Below are 13,562 nucleotides of genomic sequence, written 5' to 3' on the forward strand. Positions count from 1 at the left end.
TAGGTCCTTTCTTCTACGGGCACCTTGCCTGTTGTGCTAGCTTATGAAGCCTAGTTTGTTTTTTGTTTTTGTTGTTTTTGTATGGCCTAATGAGAGCAGTGGTGCAGTGTGGTGCCTGTCAGTTTGCTTTCTTTTCATATTCAAACAATATGACTTGTATCCCAAAAGGGAAAGAACCACGAATTTGCTCCAGTTTTATTTTTAGATGTCCTTCAAAATGGTTGTTTCTCTTAAAAGAAAAGGATGCAAAGGGGAGGTTACTGTGGAACGCACAACACAGTGCTCTGGTAATGTTTAAAAGTGGTGCCTGTGCTAATCTAATACAAGCCCACCACAGATCCCAGGGGAGCTTGCCTGGGTATTCCAAAGCAAGTCTTAATACAATCCAGAAGGTGTTTGTGTAATAAAAGCCAGATTTTAATTTATTCTTGAAAACTAAATTTGCTTTTATAATGTTTGTATTTTAAAGAATTGCCTTTACATTTGGGATGATATAATTCTTGTTTAGCTTAGAGATGCCCTTATTTTTATTTAGTTTTATATATTCAGCTTACTCCAGAACTTGGGATGGCAACAGGGGAGAGATCATTTTAACCACACTGACAGTTCCCTTGGTCTCAGGCCAACCTGTTTCACAGAGAAGAGTGGAAGGGTTAAATTGGCTCTTCCAGAACCAGGCAGTGTTGATCCATTGACATTTGGTAATATCACTGGATTGCACTAAATTCTAGCAAAATTGATGAGAACGTTGTGTGGCAATTTGGATCTCCAGCTTAGAATATGAGGACCCATTTACTCATGTATGGTTGAAACTAGTCATCAAAAACTAGTCATCTACTTCTGATGACTAGTTTCAACCACACATTTTTGGTTGAAAACCATCATTTTATCTAAAATGAAAGTTACACTGCGTGTAGCAGGGTGAAAGTGGACTCTTTTTATCTTCTGTGCACTAATATCAGTGGTTGGACAGGTACAGCAACTGTTCATTTTTGTCTTGTTTTTAAGCCTTTGAAAAGTTAAATATGAATAAGACCAAACAGTCTGGGGTTTGTTTTTTCTCTATAGCTAGCAAAGGAGTACGATTGATGCACATCACTTTCTCTGGCAGATGTTAAGAATAGATGTTGCTAGCTCTACATGTCCAAAAACATCATACAGCTGCCTCAAAAATTAAAACTTGTTTTTGGTTCCAGCCTACTTTCAATTCCATCACATTAATGTCTGTATGTATCCTTTAATCCAGTTGTTATGGAATAAAAATGGAAGTTCCTGAAAAATTAGTTAGTTGAAAATTTCATGGGCAGGGATTCACAGAATTGTACCACTAGCTCTATGCACCCAAGGGAGCTTTTGGTTTGTCTGTGTATGTACGTTAAAAGCAGCCCTTGTGCCACAAGGCAAAACAGCCAGGGCAGGAGCATTCCAAAGTAGTGTGTGATCTGGCAGGGGTGGTAGTAGTAAAAGAGAAGTCCTACTTGGCATTTCAAGCCAAACCTTTAGGCATGCTCAAAGTAGCTCTTTGGATCCTGACATTGGTCCGTAATTCAGAAGTAAGTAGAATGTTTTGGTTGACATCTTTGTGCCACCATCCACATTCTCTGCCTGCTAAGCTTTTTCTAGGATTATTTAATGTGGAGGATTGTGTATATGTGACAGCACTTGTGATGATCCAGAGAATATTCCCATTCCCAAATTATGCTAGTAATTTTTGCTCCTTTTTTGGAGAGCCGGCTGTTTCTCCTGTGTAAATGTCACACATGCTTGATTTTTTTAAATGCAACATCAAAATTAATAGGCAGTCAGAAGACAAAGTTTAGCCCATTTTGCATCCTCTTAGGATTTACATGAAGCTTGTCAGTAGAAATGCCATTATATTTCTCAGTTGCAAATCATTGTAATTGAGCCTCGGAGTCATTTTAACTCTGTGTTTGCTGGAAGAAGTTATATTTTAAGAAGTTAGGGTACCCCAGGGCATTGTGGATGGATAAACTATTTTTTTAAAAAGCTTGTTCTATTTGCATTGAATTATTTATTTATTTATTTAAAATATTTATACGCTGCTCCTCCAGTACACTACTGCTCGGGGCAGCTCACAACATTAACAAAATAGATACAACGTAAAATAGAAAACTAATAAAGTTAATAAGTTAAAAGACCAGGCTAAAATTGTATTTAAAATCACATTTTTTTTTAAAAAAGTTTCAAATTAAAAGTTGTTAATATAAAGCTAAAAACTGAGGGAGGGAGCATGGCAAAGCTCTTTGGGAGGACATTCCAAAACCGAGGGGCCACAACCGAAAAGGCCCTGTCTCTAGTCGTCACCAATTGGATCTCTGTTAGTGGCAGAGCCATGAGCAGGGCCCGAGATGTCTGGCAGGTTCTTATGAGCGAATGTGGTCCGACATGTACCCCAGCCCCAAGCCATGCAGAGCTTTAAAGGTCAAGACCAGCACCTTGAATATAGCCCAGAACCAGACCAGTAACCAATGAAGCTACCAAAGGATGGGTGTGACACTCATGAAGCGACTTGTACCCACGAGCATCTTTGCAGCAGCATTCTGGACCAGCTGACGCTTCCGAACCATCTTCAAGGGCAGCCCCACATAGAGCACATTGCTGTAATCCAGGCTGGATGTTACCAAAGTATGAGTGACTGAAGTCAGGTCCTACTTCTCCAAGTAGGGACTCAGCTGGCATACCAGCTGTAGCTGGTAAAAAGCTACAGCTTTTTTACAGCATAATTATTAGAATTATGAACTAGTTAGAAACAGATATTGATGAGAAAAGCGTATTAATCACCATCAGCCTATTTATTTATACATACATACATACATACTTTTGCCATGCAGCATATCATTCTGTATCTATAATGCAAGTGACAGAGGAGAACATTAGTTAACTGTTCCTTGTAATTGTTTAAAATAGGCTGTAAGTGCCGAAATAAAGAATACTTCATGTCATTTGGAGTTAGGTGCTGGGTATACCTAATATAAAGGAGCTCCATGAGCTTGCTGAGAGAATTCTTTGTTTCAGAAAGCATGTGCTTACAGTGAGTATATTAGTGTAGACACTAATTGCTATATGAATCTTGTGCTAAGGGAATAAGGAATAAAGTATTTATGCCGCTCTGCATGGTTTCTCATGTTTGTGATGGAAAACAGAACACCTAGCTCACTTGAATGGTTTCGATAATCTTACTCATGGGTTTTGTATTATTCCTCTATTGTGATCCCCTTAACCATTCACAGCAGTTTCACCAAGTGTGTGTGGGGGGGGGGGTGCCGTGCGGGGAAGAATTAGACTTATTTTCTCCTAGCTCTGGATTACATGGATAATGGGACAGAATTTGAATCCACTGTTTTCTTTCCTAAGAGTTTTGAACCTGTTTGGGTGATACTCTTTTTAAAAAATTTAACTCAAGTATTTTTTTTAAAAAAAACAACTTTGGATAGCATCCAGACTAGGTTAGTAACAACTACATCTCATTGACTGACATCCAACGCAGCATAACATGGCTGGTGCCAATCCATCTGCGGTGCTGTGGATTTGCAGCGAAGCACCACTAGTCCTGCACTTTTGCACAAGAGCACAAATACTTGGATTAGTTCACTTGCACTCCAGAAGTGCTGATTAGATTGGGAACACATTGCTGATGATTTAAGTGCCATGTTTCCAAACTACTCCATTATTCTACACTCCAGTAATTCTGGAGTGCAGGTACCCTAATCAACGTTCTTGTGCAAAAGTGCAAGCAGCTTCACTGCAGGCCTTCAGCAGTGTGTGTGGATTGCTGCCACCCATGTTACACTGCGTTGATTGTCAGTCATTTAAATTAATGGAAGTCATGACTAACTTGCCCTGTCCTGACTGACTAGTCTGGATGCTGCCTTTCATTTCTATTTATCTTTGTAGACTAGATTCTGTCAGAGGACTGATTTTAAACTTCCAGCCTTAACCGTGGCTAGTAGTCAGCTGTACAGATGTTAACCATGGTTCCCATAGTTTGAGCAAACATGATTTGCTCATAGCCAGGATTTGAAACAGGGCATGCAACCATGGTTTCAAAGTCTGGTTAGAAGCAAAGCCTTAGTAGGTGCTTAACACTAATAGTGCAGACATAACCAACCATGGCAAAGGGTGGGGAGAATTTGCATGGAAGAGAAAAGGAGGTGAGGAAGAGGAGTATGTAATCCCAGGACCCATTCCCCTGTCCTTTAACTATGGTGCAGCAATGGGCCTTACGTCTGTCCAGCCCAGGGTTATTCATTCCTCCTTTTTAGCAAATGTGTATGTTCCAGTTAGTTTCGTTCTTAAACCTTTTCTTGTGAATGTGTTGTGTTGTTATGTATGGATCAGAAAAAATATTTCCTCTAAGATCAAAGTACATCTCAAATTTGATGTGTGATAAATCATTGTGTTTTGTCAATTAGTGCACTTTGCAGTATATTTCAAAAGGAAAGACTCTCTAAAATTGTCTCTTCCCCTTTATGCCTGTGTTTTTGTAGGTGAACCTGAGAGAGAACTTAATCCCAAGAAGAAAATGTGGGAGCAGATCCAACCTGATCTTCACACTAATGGCCAGTGTGTTGCTACATACAAAGGAGTGCCATTTGAAGTGAAAGGAAAAGGCGTGTGCAGGGCTGCTACCATGGCCAACAGTGGAATCAAATAAATTAGTGGTGGAAAAGCCTGAGGTCATTTTGAATGGAAAACAATGTGAACACAATTAAAAACAAATATTGCCTCACTCAAAACCATAGTTCGTTCATTTTTGTTACATCTGTTACCAAAGATATGAATGTTCATGGCTAACAACTTTGCATTTCTCTTTCATTGTTTCCTGCTTTCTTGAATCTAAATATAAACATTAATCAGATGAACTAAATCTTGCTTTCAGACAGACTTAAATAATACTGGACTAGAGGCCATCACAGCGTCTGTAAGTAGTATGAAGAAATTCATGCAGCTTGTAGTGAGCCAACATCTCTGTCCAACTGGTGCATAACAGTTATCCTGTCTGAGAATTGGGATAGTGACATGCCATTTCTTCCAAGAATATGTAAGCTGATTCTCTACATGCTTTATAACGAGGGTGAACAAAAGGTACATCAGGATCTACTAGTGGATTTCTCAGTGATTTGCAGTAATCAGCGAAGGTTTTATGACCCAATTGTTTAACAATAGGAACAACAAAAAGACAGCATTCCTACACATACCTTCATGCCTGATCTATAATTAAGTTTTATATCTCTGATCCTCTGTGTTCACCACTTGTAAAACTGTACTTCATGCTTCAAGAGTGCAGACATAACATGCTGTTTCTTAAAGCCTGTGGGAACTGTTTGGCTTTTGTATTATCAGTACTGCAATTTCTATAGAACCATAAAAAAGTGAATACTTTTAACAGGACCAGGGTTGGATTATTTAAGTACATTTTAAATTGCTTGTGTGTATGTATTTGGGGGCAGGGGTGCAGAATCAGAAGAAAGGGAGAACCTATACATCTGGACTGCTCAATTTTGGCACTCGAGTTGTTTGGCGACTACAAGTTCCATAATCCCAAACCACAGTGGCCAGTAGTCGGGTATTATGGGAGTTGTAGACCAGCATCTGCAGAAGGACCAAAGTTGAACAGCCCTGCTATACATGTTTGTTCAGGAGCAAGTTCCAGTGTGTTTGGTGGTGCTTACTCCTAGGTAAGAATGCATCAGAGTGCCCTGTTAGAGCTGTACAGCCAAGTCCGTATAGCTAATATGGCTATATAATTTGATTAATCTGTTTTGCAATGCAGAGATATAGCAGGAATTGGAAACATTCTGCCTAAGTTAAGAGAGTGCATGCCATGGGAAAGATCTTGAAGAAGATTATTTCAGCTCCCATCTTCCAGTGGGAGAGAAGAAAATGAGATGAAAGTCTTGAACAATTTTAGGGCAGTGTTGGGGTTTACGCTTGATTCTGGACATCTGAATATGCTTATTTCCATATTTTAGCAGAACATACTTGCAGACTAAATGATTTGATACTGAAGCTGCTGGACAAAATTTTAGAGATAGTAAGGGCCCAAGGCATAGCTAGCTTTCTCTAAATTGCACCTTCAGCCCAATCCTGTGCATACTTTCTCAGAAGTTAGTCTCACTGCCTGACATCCTGATTAAATTACTCAACGGAAATCCTATTGAGATTGACTCCATCAGAGTCTCCTGAGTAGTACTATTGAGGAAGAGAAGTACTATCTGGTTGTCAGCTACCGAGTTCAATGCCTACTTTATGTATTGAGCTTTATGTTCATCCTGACAAGTCAGGCAATGATAATGAGATTGCCAGGCATGGTGTCCCAGATAGCCTAAGCACAAACATAGGAGGGTTCATGTTAACAGCACAGACAAAAGAAACTGATACATAGTAGAAAACAGACCTTTTAGAAGATGCAGTAACTATTTTCTCTTTTCTGTCATTCCTTATGAATTGCATAATTGACTTAATCCATAATTCAAGGGAATGGGTTGTATCCAAAGAAATTTAATCCTGATTAAGCACCATTTGACAATGAAAAAGAAATTAGTGATGACTAGCTTAAGGTCCATTGACTTCAATAGTGTGTAGTCAGGAATCACTTTTTTAGGGTAAAAGTTGGTTAATTCACTAGTTATAATGGCAATTTAGTTACAAAGTGGTTGTAACAAGGAAGGGAGAGCATCTAAACAATATTTGAGACAATTCAGATTATTATTTTATCTATAGGCAAGTGTACTATAGGTTTTTCAAGACACAAGAGCTTACAGTCTAGCAAGCGAGGAAAGATAAAAGGGAAGCCATTGTGGTGTAGGGGTTAGAGTGTTGGACTAGGACTGGGGAGACCTGAGTGCAAATCCCCGTTCAGCCATGAAATTCACTGGGTGACTCTGGGCCAGTCACTTCTCTCTCAGCCAAACCTACCTCACGGGGTTGTGAGGATAAATTTAACCTCTGGGCTCCTCAGCGGAAGAGCGGGATATAAATGTATAAATAAATAAAAGGAAAAGTAAGAAACAGGCTTGAGAACTTGGAAATAAACACTTCATTCCTTAAGCACAAGGCTGCTTTATTTGAACAGAATTGTCTGATAACTATTTTGTCTTAGAAATGACATAATTTTTTTTAGAACTGTTAAATTTTCCTGATTTAATGTGACTGCATGGTTGTCAACAAAAATGTATTTTTGCTGTACTGACTCCATGAGTTGATTCAATGTGGCAGAAGCAGTGTGCAAATATTCTTCTCTACTTAAACCAGCTTTGTCAATCTGATCAGCATGAGTAAATAAGATGGCGGTGTAATTCTTCCAGTTAGGACCCAGGAGTTCCTGCAAAAACAGATAAGGCCCCATTTATGTTTTTCCTTCATCTTTTCCAACCAAAGAGCACTTTTTACAATGTGCCATTAACCACAACTTTGCCCACTATTTCTAGAAAGAAACATTGGCTTGCACTAGGAACATAGGAAGCTGCCATATACTGGGTCAGGCCATTGGTCCATCTAGCGCAGTATTGTCTACACAGATTGGCAGCAGCTTCTCCAAGGTTGCAGGCAGGAGTCTGTCTCAGTCCTATCTGGAGATGCCAGGGAGGGAACTTGGAACCTTCCACATGCAAGCATGCAGGTGCTCTTCCCAGAGCAGCCTCATCCCCTAAGGGGAATATTTCAAGTATGAATGAATAATGAGAGCAAATTGTGGAGATCTTTGACTCCATATGCTATGTAATTCATCAAGAATTCATGTCTGTTGTTAATGGGTGTTCATGGCCATAATGCCTTAGAGCACACTGTGTTTAAGGAACCCTTGTTTTCCAAGGACACCATCAGCTTTCTTGCCCCATTTATTTTATGATCAATGAAATCATAGCATCTGGACTTGGAGGGAAATGAATAATTAGCCAACTATTACATCAACTGTGAACTATAATTATCCTTGAAGAAAAGCAGTAGGCATTAGCTACCCTGCTTGAGTTACCTTCCTATTAGCTTTATTTTCAACAGGCGTCTTCAAATAAAGACTTGGTCTGTGTCCTACGGGTAGGATTGAAACCATACATTTGTAAAGCTGAATCAGCCTAGCACAGGACTGCCCCTTCTAGAGTGTATTTGGAGAAGACACAGCAAATCCACTTCTTTAGCATTTAGCCCAGGAGTGGGCAGGCCAATGGCCAACTTCTGGTTAACCCCCCAAGTATCTGCTGATGGTAGATTCCAGAATGCTGGACTCGATGAGCCTGACCCAAACCCAGCTAACAAGGCAGTTATGTTCTTATTTGTGCAATATTAGGGCTTCATTTTTTTAAAAAAATCAATTATGCCTCAATCCTCACTAATGCCCCCTAGCTTCATACATTTAACACACATCAGTAGACCAGAAGGAAACTCGTGTTATAGAGCATCTGTGCCTCTAGCCTGGCTGCCGCTTTCTCCCTCCCACTCTGCCTGGCTGCCGCTTTCTCCACCACCACCACCCCACTGGCTGATCTGGCTGCTGCTTTCCCTGCCGGCTGAGCAGCCTGGCCGCCACTTTCTCTCTGCACCCGCCAGGTGGCCTGGCCACTGCTTTCTCTCCCCACCTGCTGCTGCTTTCTCTCCCCGCCGGCCGGCTTGGCTGCTGCTTTCTCTCCCCACCTGCTTTCTCTCCTTGCTTGCCGGCTGGTCTGCCACTGCTTTCTTTCCCTGCCTGCCGGTCCGGCTGTTTGTCTTATTTTCTCCACTGTCGCTTTCATCTCCCCCTTCCCTCACTTGCGAATTCTTGCTAGAGCTGCCACACATGGAATTAGTGACGGGTATATCTAAGAAAGTTAGAGAGAGAGAGATACATGGTCACAAGCCTGCAGTCATCTCCCCCACCCTTGCTTAACCTATAATCATGTTGATAACTTGGTATGCAAATTCTGGCTGTGCTTTGTATCCCATGTTCCCTGAGTGCAGAGAACCTATGAATGGTGGTAATATTTGTTGAGCTCGCTTTGCTATTTAATGTCACACTGCCTAGTCTGCTTGCAATATATAGGAAATGTAGCTCACCTGGGCTAACTGGGTTGTGGGATGATCTTCCTCTTCACATAGGGGGCTGTCTGCTCTCAGGACCAAAAGTGCCAAGTGCAGACCCTTCTCTCCAAAATGCTGAACTAAAGCCGTTTTAACTTCTTGTTGGACCTGTTCTTTGTTCAGGCTGCTGTGAGGATATCCAGGAGTGTCCAGCACGCGTGCCTGCAGTGCTAATTCACGACCACACCGGCGTCCAAAGCCCAAAATGTAACGGCTGCATCCTAAGTTGCAAGACGTGGTCACAGAGCATGGAGATAGACTGCTGGTGAAGTCTATACTACCCAGAAGAGTGTTTCCTGCAGCACTTTTGCCACTCTGTGTCCTTCCAATCAAGAGAATATTGATGGTCATCTTGCTGTCCTCAAATGCTGTGTTTTTTTCCATAATCCCTGCCAAAGAAATAATATTTGGAAAAAATGGCAATACCAAAGTTTCCCCCTGCAGTAACTACACATATGGACCAGGCATGAGGCCCATTCACACATTATGTTCAACACTTTTACAATAAGTGTACATTATATGCAGGTCAGATCTGCACACGGGTACAATCATTGACATCAATCATTCACATGTTTTGTTAAAATACATTAAAATATGGGTATGGGTACATCGGTCCGGGATACTGATACATGACACAAGAATGACCAAGAATCATGTGAAGAAGTGTTGAAAGCAAAATTATTCAGCTGTGTCCAAAGATAGTTTGACATGACAAAACACCCCTGGAAGTCATGACTTGCTTCATAATTTAACTTCAGCCCCATTAATTTCCATGGAAGTCATGACAAACATAGCTCAGATACTGGTTCATGTTCATTATTTAGATATGGGTGTTTATACTGCTTTTCAACCAAAAATAGTTATAGATGATTTTCATGAAATTGTAGTTGACAACCACCTGGAATATGCAAAATTAGTAGGAACTGTCTCTAATCAACCCAGCATGGGACAGGGAACAATGTTCTTTCTTTTGCTATGTAAAACACTGTGAAGTTTTTGTTGAAAAGTGGTATAATAATAACCTCTTAAGTCTGGTTTCTCAAACTTCAGCCATTGTGGCTGTGGAAGATAGGAGTTGTAGTCCAGTAACACCCAGGGGCCCAAGTTTGAGGACCTCTGTCCTCAAACTTCTTTTGGTTAAGAGTTGCTAGTGATAAAGTGAGATGTATCGCAGTGTGACTCTCTCATGACACCAGTGCTCTGTCTGCACAATATATTCACATTTCTCCAATTCAGTAATTCTCACTCATCCTTCAAACTTCCCATATCAAATCTTATTAAATTGTTCAAGTGAAGATAGGAGCAGACATGAAAGTATTAAATTAGCACACTGGTGCTAACTAAATCTCCCACCTTCAGGTTTTCATTTGAGCCCCTGCCAGGGCTGGATTATCCATCATCATTATTATTTTTATTTTATTATTTTATTTTATTATTCTATTTTTATACACCCTTCCAAAAATGGCTCAGGGCAGTTTACACAAAGAAATAATAAACAAATAAGATGGATTCCTGTCCCCAAAGGGCTCACAATCTAAAAAGAAATGTCAGACAGACACCAGCAACAGGTACTGTACTGGGGGTGGATTAGGCACAATAGGCACAGCACCTAGGGCCTACGAAGCTCACAAGGGCCTTTGAAAAGGTTTTAGCCCCCCTCCCCACCGCCAAAAAAAAATCTCAGATGATTTCTCAAAAAATGAAACTGCTAAATCAAACTAAATAATTTGCTTTAAGTGAATTACTTTAACAGCCTAACCAAATAATACATCAGTGTTGCATAACTGAATTAAGTTTAATATTAGCTTGGACTTAAGTATATGTACATTAAACATTAACATAGTAACTTTGTTAGCAGAACCATGAACTACATCTTCCAATTTCAGTTTTTGCAAAAGCTCATTCTCAATTGAGGATAATGTGGGTTAAGATAGTAGTTTCTGTTCCACGGTTGACCTAAGACAGTTCTTTATATGTCTCTGCTTTGAAAAAGAGCACTCCTCATCACAGTTTGTTCCCAAAATGGGAAGATACATTTTAAAAGCAATGTTCATATAGTATTTGGAAAATCTGTGAAACTCTCCCCTCCCCACAATACACCTCCTTGTGAGGAAATTATCCTGCTGGATCATGGATAATGCAGCTCCATGGATGCCCATTCTGACACCTTAGATCCATTATGGGACCTATACGTTGTACACATTGCAAATATTTATCTATAGATCTATCTTGGTGGGGTCTACAATTATGAGAGTGTCTGGAGCCGACAAAGATTTTAATATGGCCCAGTCCCCTGGTGGAATGAAGGACTAATTTTCTGTCTCTAGTCTCCAACAAAAGAAGATTGAAGGCAAGGGTTAAAATGCCTTTTTTCTACCAAGGGCAGGTGCTTGATGCTGAAAGCACACAATTGCACTCAAAGATCGTGGCCAGTTATTACTGTCTTACTGATGTCCTGACACCTTGCCTGAAGTCTGGCGATGCAAGGGGTACAGAGCTTGCTGGGATGCAGCCTCGGTGGACGAGGAAGAGGCAGAGTCCCTTCTACCCAGGGGCTGGGAAACCGCAGTTGAATGGACATCTGCAAGATGATTCCTGGCATCATGAGTTAAACACAAGTTCATCTACCCAAGGTTTCATGCTACGTCTGAATGGGCCTAAAGAGAGGTCTCTGGAAACCATCCTGTTGGTTAACTGAAATATTTTATTTTTCTTTCCTTTTTGTCAAGCTATGTCCCCAGTGCATTTACTCACTCATCCAATCAGTTTAAAACAAAATTCTACACAATCTGTATATGATCTGAGATGGCTGCTATCTATAGATTGATTTGATTTGATTTGATTTGATTTGATTTGATTTGATTTGATTTGTATACCGCCCTTCCAAAATGGCTAAGGGCGGTTTACAATTAAAGACAAACCGCTAAAACAAAAAAACAATATAACAACAGTTAACAATTCAAAAACATTTTAAAACAAGAATTAAACAATTATTTATTTTTATTTAGATGTCATGTCTTGTATATTGTGGCTTATAGCATTGCATATTTCCACCATGATTAAGGGAAAAAAAGATTCTGTGCTTTAAAAGGTGTACAAAAATGTGATAGCTTACTCACTGTATTGTTTTCTGAATGTCTCCCGCTATTCAGTTTCTCGCCTCCAGAAGTTCCTCGGTGATGGTTCCAGCTTGAACTTTGACGTGGATATGACTACTGTACCACTACGAGACGGCTACGTACTCTTTACTCAGGTTAATTGGTTACTGAGTGATCCTCATTTAAAGCTGATAAGAAATTAATGCCCCAATAATCTGCTTGGGCTTTTTTACTTCCTTCTACTTATTCAACAGTCTTGCAGTTTTGTCTTTGCTTTTACTTGAAACCCATCCAAGATAATTGAGGGGGAAATACAATTTCTAAATGCCTCATTGTTTGGAAGAGCTGTTATTTTGAGTAAAGTTGAGAGAGGTGTTTTCTACCTCTGCTTTCTCCCATGCCTTTTCTCCCAGCTGTCAGAAACATGCAATAGCAAGCTCTCATTCTTTACTCCTGTCCAGGAATTATGAAAACCAGGGAAACTGTGCTTATGTGCAGTGTCCCCGAGAGCATGCACTGAAGCCCTGCTCCCACGGTGATGTGTTCCAAAGCCCTGCCCCTGATGTTACAGCGTTTGTTATGGTCAGATTCTTCCTGTGATGCAGAACACGCGTGTCCCAGGATTCTGATCATGGGAATAATCTATCAACAAGTAAAGCACTTTTCTCCACAGAAAAACACTGTAACCGTGGACAGGGCTTCAGAACACACATACAGTGTCCCTGGTTTTCATAATGGGATTGTGTCTGTGTCTCTTTCTCTTTTTAAAGTAAGTTGCCAAGATCTCTCCCCTACTTTCCTAGCATTCAAGGCACAGACACTGTGTTGTACAAGTAGACAGATTCTGGTACACTCGTACATGTATTTGTGTGAGTGACTGTGCCTGCATTTATATTAAAAGTGAGCCTGGATACAGGCCCTTCAAATGAATGGTACAAACAGGGAGTGTACTGTTGTACTGGTGTTCAATGTAACATGTGAATGACTGTATTAGGAACATTAGGAACATAGGAAGCTGCCATATACTGGGTCAGGCCATAGGTCTATCTAGCTCAGTATTGTCTTCACAGACTAGCAGCGGCCTCTCCAAGGTTGCAGGCAGGTATCTCTCTCAGCCCTATCTGGAGATGCCAGGGAGGGAACTTGGAAACTAGATGTTCTTCCAAGGGCGGCTCCATCCCCTGAGGGGAATATCTTACAGTGCTCACACATCAAGTATCCCATTCATATGCAACCAGGGTGGACCCTGCTTAGCTAAGGGGACAAGTCATGCTTGCTACCACAAGACCAGCTCTCTACCACAAGATCTGTACCTGTACCTGTACACTTGTAGCACAAGTATTCAATATAACATCTGAATTGGGTTTCTGAGACCTCATGTTTTACTGAAAT

General features: G+C 40.6%; 2 protein-coding genes across 9 annotated transcripts in view; one reads left to right on the top strand and one right to left on the bottom strand.

Moving 5' to 3' along the window:
- AIMP1 (aminoacyl tRNA synthetase complex interacting multifunctional protein 1) overlaps positions 1 to 4,757 on the top strand; it is a 181,274-nt gene extending 176,517 nt beyond the window's left edge. For all 8 annotated transcript variants that reach the window (XM_053253549.1, XM_053253545.1, XM_053253542.1 and 5 more), the window contains one exon: positions 4,509 to 4,757. In XM_053253549.1, the coding sequence (XP_053109524.1) occupies positions 4,509 to 4,675 (167 nt within the window). In that variant the 3' untranslated portion in view covers positions 4,676 to 4,757. The remainder of the gene's footprint in view (positions 1 to 4,508) is intronic.
- Positions 4,758 to 7,084: 2,327 nt separating this feature from the next.
- Positions 7,085 to 12,264, bottom strand: GIMD1 (GIMAP family P-loop NTPase domain containing 1). The gene is made up of 3 exons (XM_053253551.1): positions 12,192 to 12,264; positions 9,049 to 9,461; positions 7,085 to 7,345 (listed from the first exon to the last, which is right to left on the bottom strand). Exons 2-3 carry the CDS (start codon positions 9,454 to 9,456, stop codon positions 7,085 to 7,087), a joined length of 669 nt encoding a protein of 222 aa, XP_053109526.1. The 5' UTR covers positions 9,457 to 9,461; positions 12,192 to 12,264.
- Positions 12,265 to 13,562: the final 1,298 nt, after the last annotated feature.

The sequence above is a fragment of the Hemicordylus capensis genome, chromosome 5 (genome assembly GCF_027244095.1).
Source record: "Hemicordylus capensis ecotype Gifberg chromosome 5, rHemCap1.1.pri, whole genome shotgun sequence".
Lineage (NCBI taxonomy): Eukaryota > Metazoa > Chordata > Lepidosauria > Squamata > Cordylidae > Hemicordylus > Hemicordylus capensis.

Coding starts and splice junctions, on each gene's coding strand:
- GIMD1 (XM_053253551.1), bottom strand. CDS start 9,456: ATGGAAAAAAACACAGCATTTGAGGACAGCAAGATGACCATCAATATT. Junction 7,346..9,048: donor CCACAACCCAGTTAGCCCAG/GTGAGCTACATT, acceptor CTGTTTTTGCAG/GAACTCCTGGGTCCTAACTG.